The following is a 17,322-nucleotide window of genomic DNA, read 5'->3' on the forward strand; positions in this document are numbered from 1 at the left end:
TGTGCACTGAAGCAAGTTACAGGTGTTTAGGCCAAAAATCAGCTCAGGCAGGAGAAGAAGGGAAAAAAAAAGTTCAGGGAGACTGCTTTTGTATACAGTGGGGCAAAAAAGTATTTAGTCAGTCAGCAATAGTGCAAGTTCCACCACTTAAAAAGATGAGAGGCGTCTGTAATTTACATCATAGGTAGACCTCAACTATAGGAGACAAACTGAGAAAAAAAAATCCAGAAAATCACATTGTCTGTTTTTTTTTTCATTTTATTTGCATATTATGGTGGAAAATAAGTATTTGGTCAGAAACAAGCAATCAAGATTTCTGGCTCTCACAGACCTGTAACTTCTTCTTTAAGAGTCTCCTCTTTCCTCCACTCATTACCTGTAGTAATGGCACCTGTTTAAACTTGTTATCAGTATAAAAAGACACCTGTGCACACCCTCAAACATTCTGACTCCAAACTCCACTATGGTGAAGACCAAAGAGCTGTCAAAGGACACCAGAAACAAAATTGTAGCCCTGCACCAGGCTGGGAAGACTGAATCTGCAATAGCCAACCAGCTTGGAGTGAAGAAATCAACTGTGGGAGCAATAATTAGAAAATGGAAGACATACAAGACCACTGATAATCTCCCTCGATCTGGTGCTCCACGCAAAATCCCACCCCGTGGGGTCAGAATGATCACAAGAACGGTGAGCAAAAATCCCAGAACCACGCGGGGGGACCTAGTGAATGAACTGCAGAGAGCTGGGACCAATGTAACAAGGCCTACCATAAGTAACACACTATGCCACCATGGACTCAGATCCTGCAGTGCCAGACGTGTCCCACTGCTTAAGCCTGTACATGTCCGGGCCCGTCTGAAGTTTGCTAGAGAGCATTTGGATGATCCAGAGGAGTTTTGGGAGAATGTCCTATGGTCTGATGAAACCAAACTGGAACTGTTTGGTAGAAACACAACTTGTCGTGTTTGGAGGAAAAAGAATACTGAGTTGCATCCATCAAACACCATACCTACTGTAAAGCATGGTGGTGGAAACATCATGCTTTGGGGTTGTTTCTCTGCAAAGGGGCCAGGACGACTGATCCGGGTACATGAAAGAATGAATGGGGCCATGTATCGTGAGATTTTGAGTGCAAACCTCCTTCCATCAGCAAGGGCATTGAAGATGAAATGTGGCTGGGTCTTTCAACATGACAATGATCCAAAGCACACCGCCAGGGCAACGAAGGAGTGGCTTCGTAAGAAGCATTTCAAGGTCCTGGAGTGGCCTAGCCAGTCTCCAGATCTCAACCCTATAGAAAACCTTTGGAGGGAGTTGAAAGTCTGTGTTGCCAAGCGAAAAGCCAAAAACATCACTGCTCTAGAGGAGATCTGCATGGAGGAATGAGCCAACATACCAACAACAGTGTGTGGCAACCTTGTGAAGACTTACAGAAAACGTTTGACCTCTGTCATTGCCAACAAAGGATATATCACAAAGTATTGAGATGAAATTTTGTTTCTGACCAAATACTTATTTTCCACCATAATATGCAAATAAAATGAAAAAAAAAACAGACAATGTGATTTTCTGGATTTTTTTTTCTCAGTTTGTCTCCCATAGTTGAGGTCTACCTATGATGTAAATTACAGACGCCTCTCATCTTTTTAAGTGGTGGAACTTGCACTATTGCTGACTGACTAAATACTTTTTTGCCCCACTGTATGTTGGATATACCGTATACACAAGAAGCAGTTGGTTTTTTTATGGCCGGATATAATGTGACGTCCATCTGCGAATCTGGGCTGCAATAGGGACAGCACCCCGAGAAACCCCGAGACCCTTAACCCCTATACAGGGATCTGGAATTGTAGCAAGGCCCAGGGGGTGGCTGTCTAGAGGAGCAGTGGATCAGAGCAGGACGGTCGCCAAGGGAAAAAGGCAGGGAACCAAAAACGTAGACTGAAATCGGGAGAGCAGTGGAGTTACCGAATCGGCAGGCAGTGGCAGAGTAGACAGTCCAAGCCAAGGTCACAAAACAGGAGAGTGGCAAAGGTACAAAAATGGCAGGCAGTAGCAGAGTCAAATATCCAGGCCAAGGTCACAAACCAGGAGAGTAGCAGAGGTACAAAATCGTCAGGCAGTAGAGGGGTCAGAAATCCAGGCTGAGGTGAGAGTCAAACAATAGCAAATCACACCATAGCACACAGGGGAACCAAGAACATATCTGGCGGCTTGCAAGACCAGTCCCAAAGTATTTGAGGGATCAGGTCATTCCTCACAGGTTCCTGGACTGATGATGTCATCAGGACCGCCCCCAGGACCAGGCCAGATGGTGATGCACCAACCCCTTCATGACTGACAGAGTGGAGCCTGCATCCACCAGATGCCTGCGCAGGAGCCCCTTCTCTGTAGCCGCCATCACTCGGGGCAAGCCATGGCGCCTCCCAGTGGACGAGGCAGGAACAGCAGGCCCCGAGTCAGATGACGACGTGACAGTCCGGGGCCTCCTGGTGGCCAAGGTCGGGACAGCAGGCCCCGAGTCTGACGGCGATGTGACAGTCTGGCGCCTCTTAGTGGCTGAGGCCAGGACAGCAGGCCCCAAGTCTGACGCCGACATGACAAAACCCCTGTCTTCAACGCCACTTCTGCTGTGTGCACCACAAACACCTCTTCCATTGTGCCCATTACGGCTCTTGGGACAATCAGCACCGCTGCTGTGTGCTGGGAAAGCCTGAAACAAATGGTTTACCAGAGTTGCTTGTTTGTTTGCCAATATTATCTCTAGGTTCTCCTGTGGCATGATGTTGTTTAATTTGCCTTTGTAGCGTGGATCGAGGATGCTGGCCAGCCAGTAGTCGCCATCCCTCATCATTTTGGCAATGCGGGGGTCCCTTTTTAGGATCCGCAAGGCATAATCGCACATGTGGGCCAATGTTCCAGGTGTCAATGATGCACTGCCCGTGGTGGATGGAGGAGCAGTTTATGGCAAATCCACATCCCAACAGTCACGCACAAACACTGTCTCTGACCTTGGAATGCCAACATTTTCTCTTGCCCCCTGAGAAACATCCTCCTGCCCAAAATAATCATCCCCCTCATCCTCCTCCTCTTCCTCTTCTTCCTCCACCTCATCCTGGACAGATCCCTGACCAGACAATGGCTGACTGTCATCAAGGCTTTCCTCCTCCTCCTCCGCTGCAGACGCCTGATCCTTAATGTGCGTCAAACTTTGCATGAGCAGACGCAAAAGTGGAATGCTCATGCTTATGATGGCTTCGTCTGTGCTAACCAGCTGTGTGCATTCCTCAAAACACTGAAGGACTTTACAGAGGTCTTTCAGCTTTGACCTCTGCACACCTGACAATTCCATGTCTTCCTTCAAACTGCCTGCCCGTGTATCCTCCCAGAAATGCATTACAGCCTGCCTCTGTTCGCACAGCCTCTCAACCATGTGCAGGGTGGAGTTCCACCTTGTTGCAACGTCTATGACTAGGTGGTGCTTGGGGAGGTGGAGCAATCACTGCAGCTTCTGCATACGACTGGAGTGTAGGGCCGAGTGATAGATGTGCAAGCACAGTCTTCGCACCTTATGGAGCAGGGATGTTAACTCTGGATAATTATTAAGGAAGCACTGCACCACCAGGTTCAAAGTGTGAGCCAGGCAAGGTATGTGTGTGAGTTTTGCACGGGCTATGGCTACCACAAAATTACGGCCGTTATCACTGACTACCTTGCCTGCCTCAAGATGTAGACTGCCCAGCCATGATTCTGTTTGTCGCTGCAAGCAGTCGGCCAGTACCTCTGCGGTGTGTCTGTTGGCGCCCAAAGACATAATCTTTAACACAGCCTGCTGACGCCTGCCACTAGCTGTTCAATAGTGGGACACCTCGTGTGCAACACTGCCAGCTGCGGATGAAGTGCTCGTGCTACTGTACTCTGTGGACGAGCTTTTGCTGATAGATGAGGAGGAGGAGCGAAAGTCTACAGCCAAATGTTTCCTATACCGTGGGCTAGGCAGCAATGTTCCACCACCACTGTCCTCAGTGGAGCCTGCATCCACCACATTAACCCAGTGCGCAGTGATGGACACGTAACGGCCCTGGCCATGCTTACTGGTCCATTCACCCGTTGTGAGGTGCACCTTTCCACTCACTGATTGTCCATGCACTAAAACAATGCGGTCTTTCACATGCCGGTGGAGGACAGGGATGGCTTTTGGAGAAAATAAGTGCTGACTGGGTAGGTCATAGTGTGGGACAGCGTAGGCCATGAGGTCGCGGAAAGCTTCGCTTTCCACCAAACGGTAGGGCATCATCTCTAATGAGATTAGTTTGGCAATGTAGGCGTTCAAACACAGTGTACGCGGATGAGAGGATGACTACTTTCTCGTCCTACTCAGAGTGTCTGGTAGAGTGATCTGGACTAGAGAGCTGCATATGGGGGAAGTAGCAGTGGACCAGATGGAGTGAGAGGGGGTTGGTGATGGTATTGGTGGTGATGGCCTAGATTCAGTGTTGTGTTGCAAAACCATTGTGATTCCCTGAGTGCTTTGGCCTTGCGACGACACCTCCACATTTAGTGCTGGTGGTGTGCTTAATGGTGGTGGTGGTCTTACAGTGGGGGTAGCGATGGAGCATTGTTGGCTACCTTCAGTCGGAGCAAGTGCACATGTGCTACCTGAGGTTTTGAAGTCCATCCACACTTGCAAGTGCATGTTAATTAAATGTCTAAGCAAGCAACTGGTATTCAAATTTCTGAGTTGTTTACCTCGGCTAAAGGTCCTTCCACACTTCTTACAGGTAACCTTTGCCTCATCAGTAAGATTTTGGACAAAGAAGTGCCACACTGCACTCTTCCTACTATGGTAAACATTTTCTGGCCTTGCACGCTGTGCTAAGTTGACCGTCTGGTCAAGCTGTCCTGCAACTCTTTTAGTATTTGTTCCACGTTTTAGGACAGCTATGGGCCTGCTAGATAACCGCTGCTGCGATGTCAATGCCTGCTGCAGATCCTTCTCCTTATCTGAACTATTGCCAGCGCCACCCTCCTCCCACAATGGATGCCAATCCGGGTCCAGAACTGGGTCATCCATCACCTCCTCTTCAAAGTCATCTGCACCTTCCTCTTTACCTTCCTGTCTGTCACCATGTAAGGTGGTATAGTATGCGGGAAGGGGCACCTAGGTTTCATCAGGGTCAGATTCTGGCTCAATAGACAGTGAGGGAAATGTAGTGCTGTGGGCCAATGTACCAGCAGAATCATCTAGCAGTGGCTGGCATCAGTGCACTCCATGTAAAATTCATCTTGTACTGGGGAATTCAGGATTTGACTGGATTACCCAGGCATGGTATGTGAAAAGAGCTCCATAGAGTAATCTGAAGTGTGGGCTGCCACAGCCTTAACTTTTGGTGGGGGTGAAGGACACAAGGAAAGGGGTTTTTTATGACCAGAACCCTGCACTGACGACTCTGTGCTTGCAGGTTTTGACCGTTCAGAAGAGGAGGCAATAGAGTTGGTGGCTGTTTCGGCAATGCACACCAAAACCTGTTCCTGATGCTCTGGCTTTAAAAGCGGTTTTCCTCCTCCAAGAAAAGGCAACCTTACAGGCCTTCTTGGGCCAGAGGATGAGGCAGGCTCAACACCTCCTGCCTTAGCTGCTAGTGTGCTTTTGCCAGAACCAGCCGATGCACCACCACAATCTGTACCAGCTGCGCCCCTCTGCCCACGTCCGCGGCCTCTTCCACCATACTTCCTCATGTTTGGGAAAATGTACCAAAAATACCAGCAGAGAGATGGTACTGTATGAGGAGCGTCCAGCTGTGTAAGGTGTATTAAACAAATTAAATCAACGTATATATTATGTTAGTCACAGACGCTCTCACAGTATGTATTGAACCGTAATCCAACAAGCAGATATACGGAACTGTATCAGAAGTGTACAGCTGTATACGATTTTTGTGCAACTAACAATCTCCGTATATGTATTTACGGAGTGTCTCACACACACACGCTGACTAGGTATAAAAGTGACTGTAATGCAAATGGCAGATATACAATACTGTTGGAGAATCGGACAGCTCTATACGATGTGTGTAAGAAAAACTGTCAAGCTCCGTGTATTTGTATACGGACTGACACACGCTGTCTCTGTCTAGTTTTGACCCGTCATCAAACAGCAGATATACGAAACTGTTTGAAAAACAGACACGACTCTAAGGTGTAGGTCTGGAAAAACTCGTTTTTTTTTTCCAGAGTTACACACAGGTAGCTTCTATTTGTCCATGCTAGAAGGCAGTACACGATAGTGTGTGAGGAGCGTACACCGCTGTACGGTGTGTGTATGAAAAATTGTCAAGCTCCGGGTATTTGTATACGGACTGACACACGCTGTCTCTGTCTAGTTTTTACCCGTCATCAAACCGCAGATATACTAAACTGTTTGAAAAACAGACATGACTCTAAGGTTTAGGTCTGGAAAAACTCCTCGGCTTTTTTTTCCAGAGTCACACACAGGTAGCTTCTATTTGTCCGTGATACCAGCCAGTACACGGTAGTGTGTGAGGAGCGTACACCGCTAGACGGTGTCTGTATGAAAAATTGTCAAGCTCCATGTATTTGTATATGGACTGACACACGCTGCCTCTGTCTAGTTTTGACTGTAATCACACAGAAGATATACGAAACTGTTTGAAATACGGACACAACTCTAAGGTGTAGGTCTGGAAAAAGTACAAACTCCTCGGCTTGTTCTTCCAGAGTCACACCCAGATAGCTTCTATTTGTCCATGATAAAAATCAAAAGGCCAGAATTACATTTTTTTGGTCATCGTGATATTGCATTAAAATGCAATAACGGGCAATCAAAAGAACATATCTGCATAAAAGTGGTGTAATTAAAAACGACAGCTCGACACACAAAAAATAAGCCCTCACCCAACCCGAGATCATGAGAAATGGAGAAGCTACGAGCGCACCAAATTTTGGCACTGGTCGGCGCAGCGTCAAAAGGACGCATGCGTCGCCAAATGCGTACCTGCGCACGGCCTGCATCCCCAGTGCTAAAGATATGGGATGCAGGACGCATGCAGCGTCATGCGCCCATAGGCGGAGCTACTGGCAGAGGCACGGCAGGGGCTTAGCGGCGGCCATGCGCAGGCCGACGCTGCGGCCTTAAACGCAAATGTGAAACCACCCTTACATATGTGTGGAGCTCACTATGCAACCTAAGAAAGGGGCTAGTGTAAAAATGAACTGTGGAATAATTTGTTCCCTTTTGTAATTAGTGTTCTGGTTGTCCTGAAAGAGGGAAAAAAATGTTGATACAATCAATTTTGAAAATATTATATATATGTACATATTACATAAGTCTCTCATTGAAACTTCAGTAAGGCTACTTTCACACTTGCGTTGGTAGGAGTTGCGTTGGTCTTCGCATGGCCACTGCTAAGCTCAGCCCACGGCTGCGCCTCCTCCCATTAGCTCTGCCTATGGGCACATGACGCTGCATGCGACCTGCGTACCCTATCTTTAGCATTAGGTACACAGGCCGTGCGCAGGTATGTGTTTACTGGCGCATGCGTCCTTTTGACGGTGCGCCGAGCACACCAAAATGCAACACGATGCGTTTGGCGCAGGTCGGCGCACCGTCAAAAGCATGCATGTGCCGGCAAACGCATACCTGCGAAAGGCCTGTGTACCCAATCCTAAAGATAGGGTACGCAGGCCGCATGCAGCGTCATGTGCCCATAGGCGGAGCTAATGGGAGGAGGCGCAGCCGTGGGCTGAGCTTAGCGGTGGCCGTGCGAAGACCAACGCAACTCCAACCAATGCAAGTGTGAAAGTAGCCTAAAAAGACATTTGAAGTTGATAATATATGTTTGTTTTTTTTATTTCTAATGGTAAGTAAAAAAATAGATGATATATCAAAATAGAAAGGAAAGAAATAGGTTGTATACTGTCTATATTGTATAAAGCCTCTCTGAAACTATGATAAGAAGATATATCAGGTGGAAATTTCTGCATTGTACTTACCAGGTGGTGTAGTTGGTGCTGCAGAAACATGAAAATAGAGAGAAAAGAAGAAGGAAAACTTTATTACTTCGAAGCTTTGAAAATGCAATTTTGGTAATGATAACATAAGGTAAATTATGTAAAAAACTTATACTATACATTCTGAGCATAATACAATGAGACATTTTATATTTCTATATTTCTTACCATTTTTTAGAAAGGGGGTTTTCCACTACTAGGTCAAACCCTTCTTTCTCTGAATGTTTGGCGTCACTGTCCCCACCTTCTGTCGTGTAAATAATCTAGAACAAGTGAGCGGCCAGCTGCAGCCTTGACTTCTTATTGATTACTTATATCTTCGAAGGAGGAGACGGGGGTTTTAATGAGACAGAAATATCCGATCCTCCAAGTATCTTTACACCTTCTATATAATATTGCATAATGATCCACCCACACTGATTGATTATAGCTGTAGGTGTTTATGACTATACTTGAGCTAATGGGTTTTTGCTAGATTTTTATTTCCCATGGTAGTCACAGTGTTCATTTGCTACTTCTCCGATATAAATTGATTTGGTACATGTTGTTGACTAGCTTTTATAGATTGATTATGTATACATTTCTTTGTCTATTTAACATCTCCTTAGTCTTGTCATAATAGTTACATATTGAATGAGCCAATATTCCATCACATTGCAATCTTGATGGTGATTTTTTATTTAATGCATATTATTGAATATATTACTTTATTTTGCAACTGGTATAAATGTTTATTATTATGACTATCACGTCTTAATTTAACTGTGTGTGCGCCTGTCTGTTTTCAGCCATCACATACCTGCTTGTTGATTCTAATAAAGATTTTTTTATATTTTATAATACTTGATGCATTGACCCTTTTTCTTCGGATCTCCCATTGTTGGTTTTCATTATATCTGTGCCTACCTATTTATTTTCAATATAATAAGGCATTTAACATCAGTTTCATTGGTCACCCAAGTGCATTTTTTATGTCTGTTATATTCATAGACTTTAATTCTCTTTCTAATTTTACATTTAACTTCAATAAAATTTTGCTTTCTATTTTACATTTATTCCTGTTTGGCATCTCTATTTTTGGGGTTTTGTATTGTATATGTTGTATAATTGCATCTCTGTTTCTATGGTAAGAAGATATTTTAGGTGGAACTTTCTGTATTATACTTACCAACAGTCGTAGGTGTTGCTGCAGATATATGAAAATCAAGAGAAAAGAAAAGGGAAAACTGTATTATATTGAAATTTGTAAAACACAACATTGAACATGATAACATTTAGTAAATTATTCATAAAACTTCTGTTGTACATTCTGAGCATAATGCAATGGAAGGTTTTATGTTTGTTATTGCATTTTATTAAATGCTTTCATACTAGAGATGAACCAAATTTAAATTCGCAAGTTTTGCCAAATTTTAGCCAGGAATATTGAAATTGCAAATCCAAAGCACTCCAAATGCCTTGCCCTTATAAAATGTGCACGACATTCTCAGCATGCCGCCCGAAGAATCAGGGCGAAACGCGCGTCAATGCTTGAGGCAGAAGCTGCATTATCTCTTCACATAGTGGCTCATCTAGACTTATACTGCATTAACCATTCTCCATCATATCATTTCTTTAAGGCTTTTTTTGCCTATCACTTATCTTAGCTGCAGGTATACATAGGCATAATAAGTTATTTCTGAGCATGTTCAGGTGTTCTCCGAGTATTTTGGGCGTGCTCGGAATTTATGTCAGAGTCCCCGTAGCTGCATGATTTGCGGCTGCTAGACAGTCTGAATACATGTGGGGATTCCCTAACAAACAGGCAATACCTGCATCTATTCAGGCTGTCAAGCAGCCGCAAATCATACAACTACGAGGACTCAGGCATAATTTCCGAGCACTTGCAAAATACTCGGAGAACACCAGAGCATGCTCAGAAATCTCGAGTAGCGAGCACTTTTGCTCATCACTACTGTTTTATAATTCTCATTTGTTGATAATAATACAACCAAGGTATATCTTGCTGCTATCTATATATTTGTGTGAGTCTTCTTGCCTTCTAATTCCTGAACATATCCTTGAATTTTAAAAAAGAACTATTTTTTTAAAATATTATATGTAAAATAAAATATAGTTATGTCTTAACAATTTGTATTTTGTCACTTCTATTCTTTTGCTATTCTATTCACAATCCATCTCTTCAGACCCTGCAGTCTGGACTATAAATTTAGAACCATCCATAGGGGTGCACGCATGTGGGGGTGCACGCATCACAGAAGCAAAGCGTCACGAAGATAAGCGTCGGGATACAGCAGTTATTACATGGCACAGAAATAAAATCCATCTTCTCTCTTCATACAGGTAAAAATTCCCTCTGCTTGCTGTCTTCTGCAACATATTCAAATGGTACAACTTCCCACCTCTGATTGCTGTCTCATCTGCTGCAATAGACTCTAATGGTAAAAATTCCCTCTGCTTGCTGTCTTCTGCAACATATTCAAATGGTACAACTTCCCACCTCTGATTGCTGTCTCATCTGCTGCAATAGACTCTAATGGTAAAAATTCCCTCTGCTTGCTGTCTTCTGCAACATATTCAAATGGTACAACTTCCCACCTCTGATTGCTGTCTCATCTGCTGCAATAGACTCTAATGGTAAAAATTCCCTCTGCTTGCTGTCTGCTGTGTCATCTGCTGCTTTACCATCTAGAAACATAGTTTAATGTGTCTGCTAATTCTTTGTTATAAATCATTTGGTGCATTGTACTTAAAACTCACTGTTGCATTTCCATGACTGGGATCAGTGTAGATCTTATCTGGTGGAGGTGTTAAAATAGATGTTGCCAGGCTGAATGTCTTTGATCATCCCAAAAAAAAAAAAACCCTGGTGTGCTGACCCCAGCTGCCAAATTATCCTCAACCAGTTCCCACAATCCATCTCTTCAGACCCTGCAGTCTGGACTATAAATTTAGAACCATCCATAGGGGTGCACACATGTGGGGGTGCACGCATCACAGAAGCAAAGCGTCACGAAGATAAGCGTCGGGATACAGCAGTTATTACATGGCACAGAACTAAAATCCATCTTCTCTCTTCATACAGGTAAAAATTCCCTCTGCTTGCTGTCTTCTGCAACATATTCAAATGGTACAACTTCCCACCTCTGATTGCTGTCTCATCTGCTGCAATAGACTCTAATGGTAAAAATTCCCTCTGCTTGCTGTCTTCTGCAACATATTCAAATGGTACAACTTCCCACCTCTGATTGCTGTCTCATCTGCTGCAATAGACTCTAATGGTAAAAATTCCCTCTGCTTGCTGTCTTCTGCAACATATTCAAATGGTACAACTTCCCACCTCTGATTGCTGTCTCATCTGCTGCAATAGACTCTAATGGTAAAAATTCCCTCTGCTTGCTGTCTGCTGTGTCATCTGCTGCTTTACCATCTAGAAACATAGTTTAATGTGTCTGCTAATTCTTTGTTATAAATCATTTGGTGCATTGTACTTAAAACTCACTGTTGCATTTCCATGACTGGGATCAGTGTAGATCTTATCTGGTGGAGGTGTTAAAATAGATGTTGCCAGGCTGAATGTCTTTGATCATCCCAAAAAAAAAAAAAAAAAAAAAAACCCCTGGTGTGCTGACCCCAGCTGCCAAATTATCCTCAACCAGTTCCCACAATCCATCTCTTCAGACCCTGCAGTCTGGACTATAAATTTAGAACCATCCATAGGGGTGCACGCATGTGGGGGTGCACGCATCACAGAAGCAAAGCGTCACGAAGATAAGCGTCGGGATACAGCAGTTATTACATGGCACAGAACTAAAATCCATCTTCTCTCTTCATACAGGTAAAAATTCCCTCTGCTTGCTGTCTTCTGCAACATATTCAAATGGTACAACTTCCCACCTCTGATTGCTGTCTCATCTGCTGCAATAGACTCTAATGGTAAAAATTCCCTCTGCTTGCTGTCTTCTGCAACATATTCAAATGGTACAACTTCCCACCTCTGATTGCTGTCTCATCTGCTGCAATAGACTCTAATGGTAAAAATTCCCTCTGCTTGCTGTCTGCTGTGTCATCTGCTGCTTTACCATCTAGAAACATAGTTTAATGTGTCTGCTAATTCTTTGTTATAAATCATTTGGTGCATTGTACTTAAAACTCACTGTTGCATTTCCATGACTGGGATCAGTGTAGATCTTATCTGGTGGAGGTGTTAAAATAGATGTTGCCAGGCTGAATGTCTTTGATCATCCCAAAAAAAAAAAAACCCTGGTGTGCTGACCCCAGCTGCCAAATTATCCTCAACCAGTTCCCACAATCCATCTCTTCAGACCCTGCAGTCTGGACTATAAATTTAGAACCATCCATAGGGGTGCACGCATGTGGGGGTGCACGCATCACAGAAGCAAAGCGTCACGAAGATAAGCGTCGGGATACAGCAGTTATTACATGGCACAGGACTAAAATCCATCTTCTCTCTTCATACAGGTAAAAATTCCCTCTGCTTGCTGTCTTCTGCAACATATTCAAATGGTACAACTTCCCACCTCTGATTGCTGTCTCATCTGCTGCAATAGACTCTAATGGTAAAAATTCCCTCTGCTTGCTGTCTTCTGCAACATATTCAAATGGTACAACTTCCCACCTCTGATTGCTGTCTCATCTGCTGCAATAGACTCTAATGGTAAAAATTCCCTCTGCTTGCTGTCTTCTGCAACATATTCAAATGGTACAACTTCCCACCTCTGATTGCTGTCTCATCTGCTGCAATAGACTCTAATGGTAAAAATTCCCTCTGCTTGCTGTCTGCTGTGTCATCTGCTGCTTTACCATCTAGAAACATAGTTTAATGTGTCTGCTAATTCTTTGTTATAAATCATTTGGTGCATTGTACTTAAAACTCACTGTTGCATTTCCATGACTGGGATCAGTGTAGATCTTATCTGGTGGAGGTGTTAAAATAGATGTTGCCAGGCTGAATGTCTTTGATCATCCCAAAAAAAAAAAAAAACCCTGGTGTGCTGACCCCAGCTGCCAAATTATCCTCAACCAGTTCCCACAATCCGTCTCTTCAGACCCTGCAGTCTGGACTATAAATTTAGAACCATCCATAGGGGTGCACGCATGTGGGGGTGCACGCATCACAGAAGCAAAGCGTCACGAAGATAAGCGTCGGGATACAGCAGTTATTACATGGCACAGAACTAAAATCCATCTTCTCTCTTCATACAGGTAAAAATTCCCTCTGCTTGCTGTCTTCTGCAACATATTCAAATGGTACAACTTCCCACCTCTGATTGCTGTCTCATCTGCTGCAATAGACTCTAATGGTAAAAATTCCCTCTGCTTGCTGTCTTCTGCAACATATTCAAATGGTACAACTTCCCACCTCTGATTGCTGTCTCATCTGCTGCAATAGACTCTAATGGTAAAAATTCCCTCTGCTTGCTGTCTTCTGCAACATATTCAAATGGTACAACTTCCCACCTCTGATTGCTGTCTCATCTGCTGCAATAGACTCTAATGGTAAAAATTCCCTCTGCTTGCTGTCTGCTGTGTCATCTGCTGCTTTACCATCTAGAAACATAGTTTAATGTGTCTGCTAATTCTTTGTTATAAATCATTTGGTGCATTGTACTTAAAACTCACTGTTGCATTTCCATGACTGGGATCAGTGTAGATCTTATCTGGTGGAGGTGTTAAAATAGATGTTGCCAGGCTGAATGTCTTTGATCATCCCAAAAAAAAAAAAAAAAAAAAAACCCCGGTGTGCTGACCCCAGCTGCCAAATTATCCTCAACCAGTTCCCACAATCCATCTCTTCAGACCCTGCAGTCTGGACTATAAATTTAGAACCATCCATAGGGGTGCACGCATGTGGGGGTGCACGCATCACAGAAGCAAAGCGTCACGAAGATAAGCGTCGGGATACAGCAGTTATTACATGGCACAGAACTAAAATCCATCTTCTCTCTTCATACAGGTAAAAATTCCCTCTGCTTGCTGTCTTCTGCAACATATTCAAATGGTACAACTTCCCACCTCTGATTGCTGTCTCATCTGCTGCAATAGACTCTAATGGTAAAAATTCCCTCTGCTTGCTGTCTTCTGCAACATATTCAAATGGTACAACTTCCCACCTCTGATTGCTGTCTCATCTGCTGCAATAGACTCTAATGGTAAAAATTCCCTCTGCTTGCTGTCTTCTGCAACATATTCAAATGGTACAACTTCCCACCTCTGATTGCTGTCTCATCTGCTGCAATAGACTCTAATGGTAAAAATTCCCTCTGCTTGCTGTCTGCTGTGTCATCTGCTGCTTTACCATCTAGAAACATAGTTTAATGTGTCTGCTAATTCTTTGTTATAAATCATTTGGTGCATTGTACTTAAAACTCACTGTTGCATTTCCATGACTGGGATCAGTGTAGATCTTATCTGGTGGAGGTGTTAAAATAGATGTTGCCAGGCTGAATGTCTTTGATCATCCCAAAAAAAAAAAAAAAAAAACCCTGGTGTGCTGACCCCAGCTGCCAAATTATCCTCAACCAGTTCCCACAATCCATCTCTTCAGACCCTGCAGTCTGGACTATAAATTTAGAACCATCCATAGGGGTGCACGCATGTGGGGGTGCACGCATCACAGAAGCAAAGCGTCACGAAGATAAGCGTCGGGATACAGCAGTTATTACATGGCACAGAACTAAAATCCATCTTCTCTCTTCATACAGGTAAAAATTCCCTCTGCTTGCTGTCTTCTGCAACATATTCAAATGGTACAACTTCCCACCTCTGATTGCTGTCTCATCTGCTGCAATAGACTCTAATGGTAAAAATTCCCTCTGCTTGCTGTCTTCTGCAACATATTCAAATGGTACAACTTCCCACCTCTGATTGCTGTCTCATCTGCTGCAATAGACTCTAATGGTAAAAATTCCCTCTGCTTGCTGTCTTCTGCAACATATTCAAATGGTACAACTTCCCACCTCTGATTGCTGTCTCATCTGCTGCAATAGACTCTAATGGTAAAAATTCCCTCTGCTTGCTGTCTTCTGCAACATATTCAAATGGTACAACTTCCCACCTCTGATTGCTGTCTCATCTGCTGCAATAGACTCTAATGGTAAAAATTCCCTCTGCTTGCTGTCTGCTGTGTCATCTGCTGCTTTACCATCTAGAAACATAGTTTCATGTGTCTGCTAATTCTTTGTTATAAATCATTTGGTGCATTGTACTTAAAACTCACTGTTGCATTTCCATGACTGGGATCAGTGTAGATCTTATCTGGTGGAGGTGTTAAAATAGATGTTGCCAGGCTGAATGTCTTTGATCATCCCAAAAAAAAAAAAAAAAAAACCCTGGTGTGCTGACCCCAGCTGCCAAATTATCCTCAACCAGTTCCCACAATCCATCTCTTCAGACCCTGCAGTCTGGACTATAAATTTAGAACCATCCATAGGGGTGCACGCATGTGGGGGTGCACGCATCACAGAAGCAAAGCGTCACGAAGATAAGCGTCGGGATACAGCAGTTATTACATGGCACAGAACTAAAATCCATCTTCTCTCTTCATACAGGTAAAAATTCCCTCTGCTTGCTGTCTTCTGCAACATATTCAAATGGTACAACTTCCCACCTCTGATTGCTGTCTCATCTGCTGCAATAGACTCTAATGGTAAAAATTCCCTCTGCTTGCTGTCTTCTGCAACATATTCAAATGGTACAACTTCCCACCTCTGATTGCTGTCTCATCTGCTGCAATAGACTCTAATGGTAAAAATTCCCTCTGCTTGCTGTCTTCTGCAACATATTCAAATGGTACAACTTCCCACCTCTGATTGCTGTCTCATCTGCTGCAATAGACTCTAATGGTAAAAATTCCCTCTGCTTGCTGTCTGCTGTGTCATCTGCTGCTTTACCATCTAGAAACATAGTTTAATGTGTCTGCTAATTCTTTGTTATAAATCATTTGGTGCATTGTACTTAAAACTCACTGTTGCATTTCCATGACTGGGATCAGTGTAGATCTTATCTGGTGGAGGTGTTAAAATAGATGTTGCCAGGCTGAATGTCTTTGATCATCCCAAAAAAAAAAAAAAAAAAAAAACCCCTGGTGTGCTGACCCCAGCTGCCAAATTATCCTCAACCAGTTCCCACAATCCATCTCTTCAGACCCTGCAGTCTGGACTATAAATTTAGAACCATCCATAGGGGTGCACGCATGTGGGGGTGCACGCATCACAGAAGCAAAGCGTCACGAAGATAAGCGTCGGGATACAGCAGTTATTACATGGCACAGAACTAAAATCCATCTTCTCTCTTCATACAGGTAAAAATTCCCTCTGCTTGCTGTCTTCTGCAACATATTCAAATGGTACAACTTCCCACCTCTGATTGCTGTCTCATCTGCTGCAATAGACTCTAATGGTAAAAATTCCCTCTGCTTGCTGTCTTCTGCAACATATTCAAATGGTACAACTTCCCACCTCTGATTGCTGTCTCATCTGCTGCAATAGACTCTAATGGTAAAAATTCCCTCTGCTTGCTGTCTGCTGTGTCATCTGCTGCTTTACCATCTAGAAACATAGTTTAATGTGTCTGCTAATTCTTTGTTATAAATCATTTGGTGCATTGTACTTAAAACTCACTGTTGCATTTCCATGACTGGGATCAGTGTAGATCTTATCTGGTGGAGGTGTTAAAATAGATGTTGCCAGGCTGAATGTCTTTGATCATCCCAAAAAAAAAAAAACCCTGGTGTGCTGACCCCAGCTGCCAAATTATCCTCAACCAGTTCCCACAATCCATCTCTTCAGACCCTGCAGTCTGGACTATAAATTTAGAACCATCCATAGGGGTGCACGCATGTGGGGGTGCACGCATCACAGAAGCAAAGCGTCACGAAGATAAGCGTCGGGATACAGCAGTTATTACATGGCACAGGACTAAAATCCATCTTCTCTCTTCATACAGGTAAAAATTCCCTCTGCTTGCTGTCTTCTGCAACATATTCAAATGGTACAACTTCCCACCTCTGATTGCTGTCTCATCTGCTGCAATAGACTCTAATGGTAAAAATTCCCTCTGCTTGCTGTCTTCTGCAACATATTCAAATGGTACAACTTCCCACCTCTGATTGCTGTCTCATCTGCTGCAATAGACTCTAATGGTAAAAATTCCCTCTGCTTGCTGTCTTCTGCAACATATTCAAATGGTACAACTTCCCACCTCTGATTGCTGTCTCATCTGCTGCAATAGACTCTAATGGTAAAAATTCCCTCTGCTTGCTGTCTTCT

At 43.7% G+C, this 17,322-nt stretch overlaps 1 protein-coding gene across 1 annotated transcript in view; it reads right to left on the minus strand.

Moving 5' to 3' along the window:
• The window catches only part of LOC141059710 (scavenger receptor cysteine-rich domain-containing protein DMBT1-like), a 206,138-nt gene that overhangs the window by 62,137 nt on the left and 126,679 nt on the right, over window positions 1–17,322 (minus strand). The window contains exons 10-11 of the mRNA XM_073555827.1: window positions 9,201–9,218; window positions 8,015–8,032 (exon numbers count right to left, since the gene is read on the minus strand). Coding sequence (XP_073411928.1) covers window positions 8,015–8,032; window positions 9,201–9,218 — 36 coding nt within the window. The remainder of the gene's footprint in view (window positions 1–8,014; window positions 8,033–9,200; window positions 9,219–17,322) is intronic.

This window comes from Dendrobates tinctorius, unplaced genomic scaffold (genome assembly GCF_039654945.1).
Source record: "Dendrobates tinctorius isolate UK_male_01 unplaced genomic scaffold, ASM3965494v1 ptg000230l, whole genome shotgun sequence".
Taxonomy (NCBI): domain Eukaryota; kingdom Metazoa; phylum Chordata; class Amphibia; order Anura; family Dendrobatidae; genus Dendrobates; species Dendrobates tinctorius.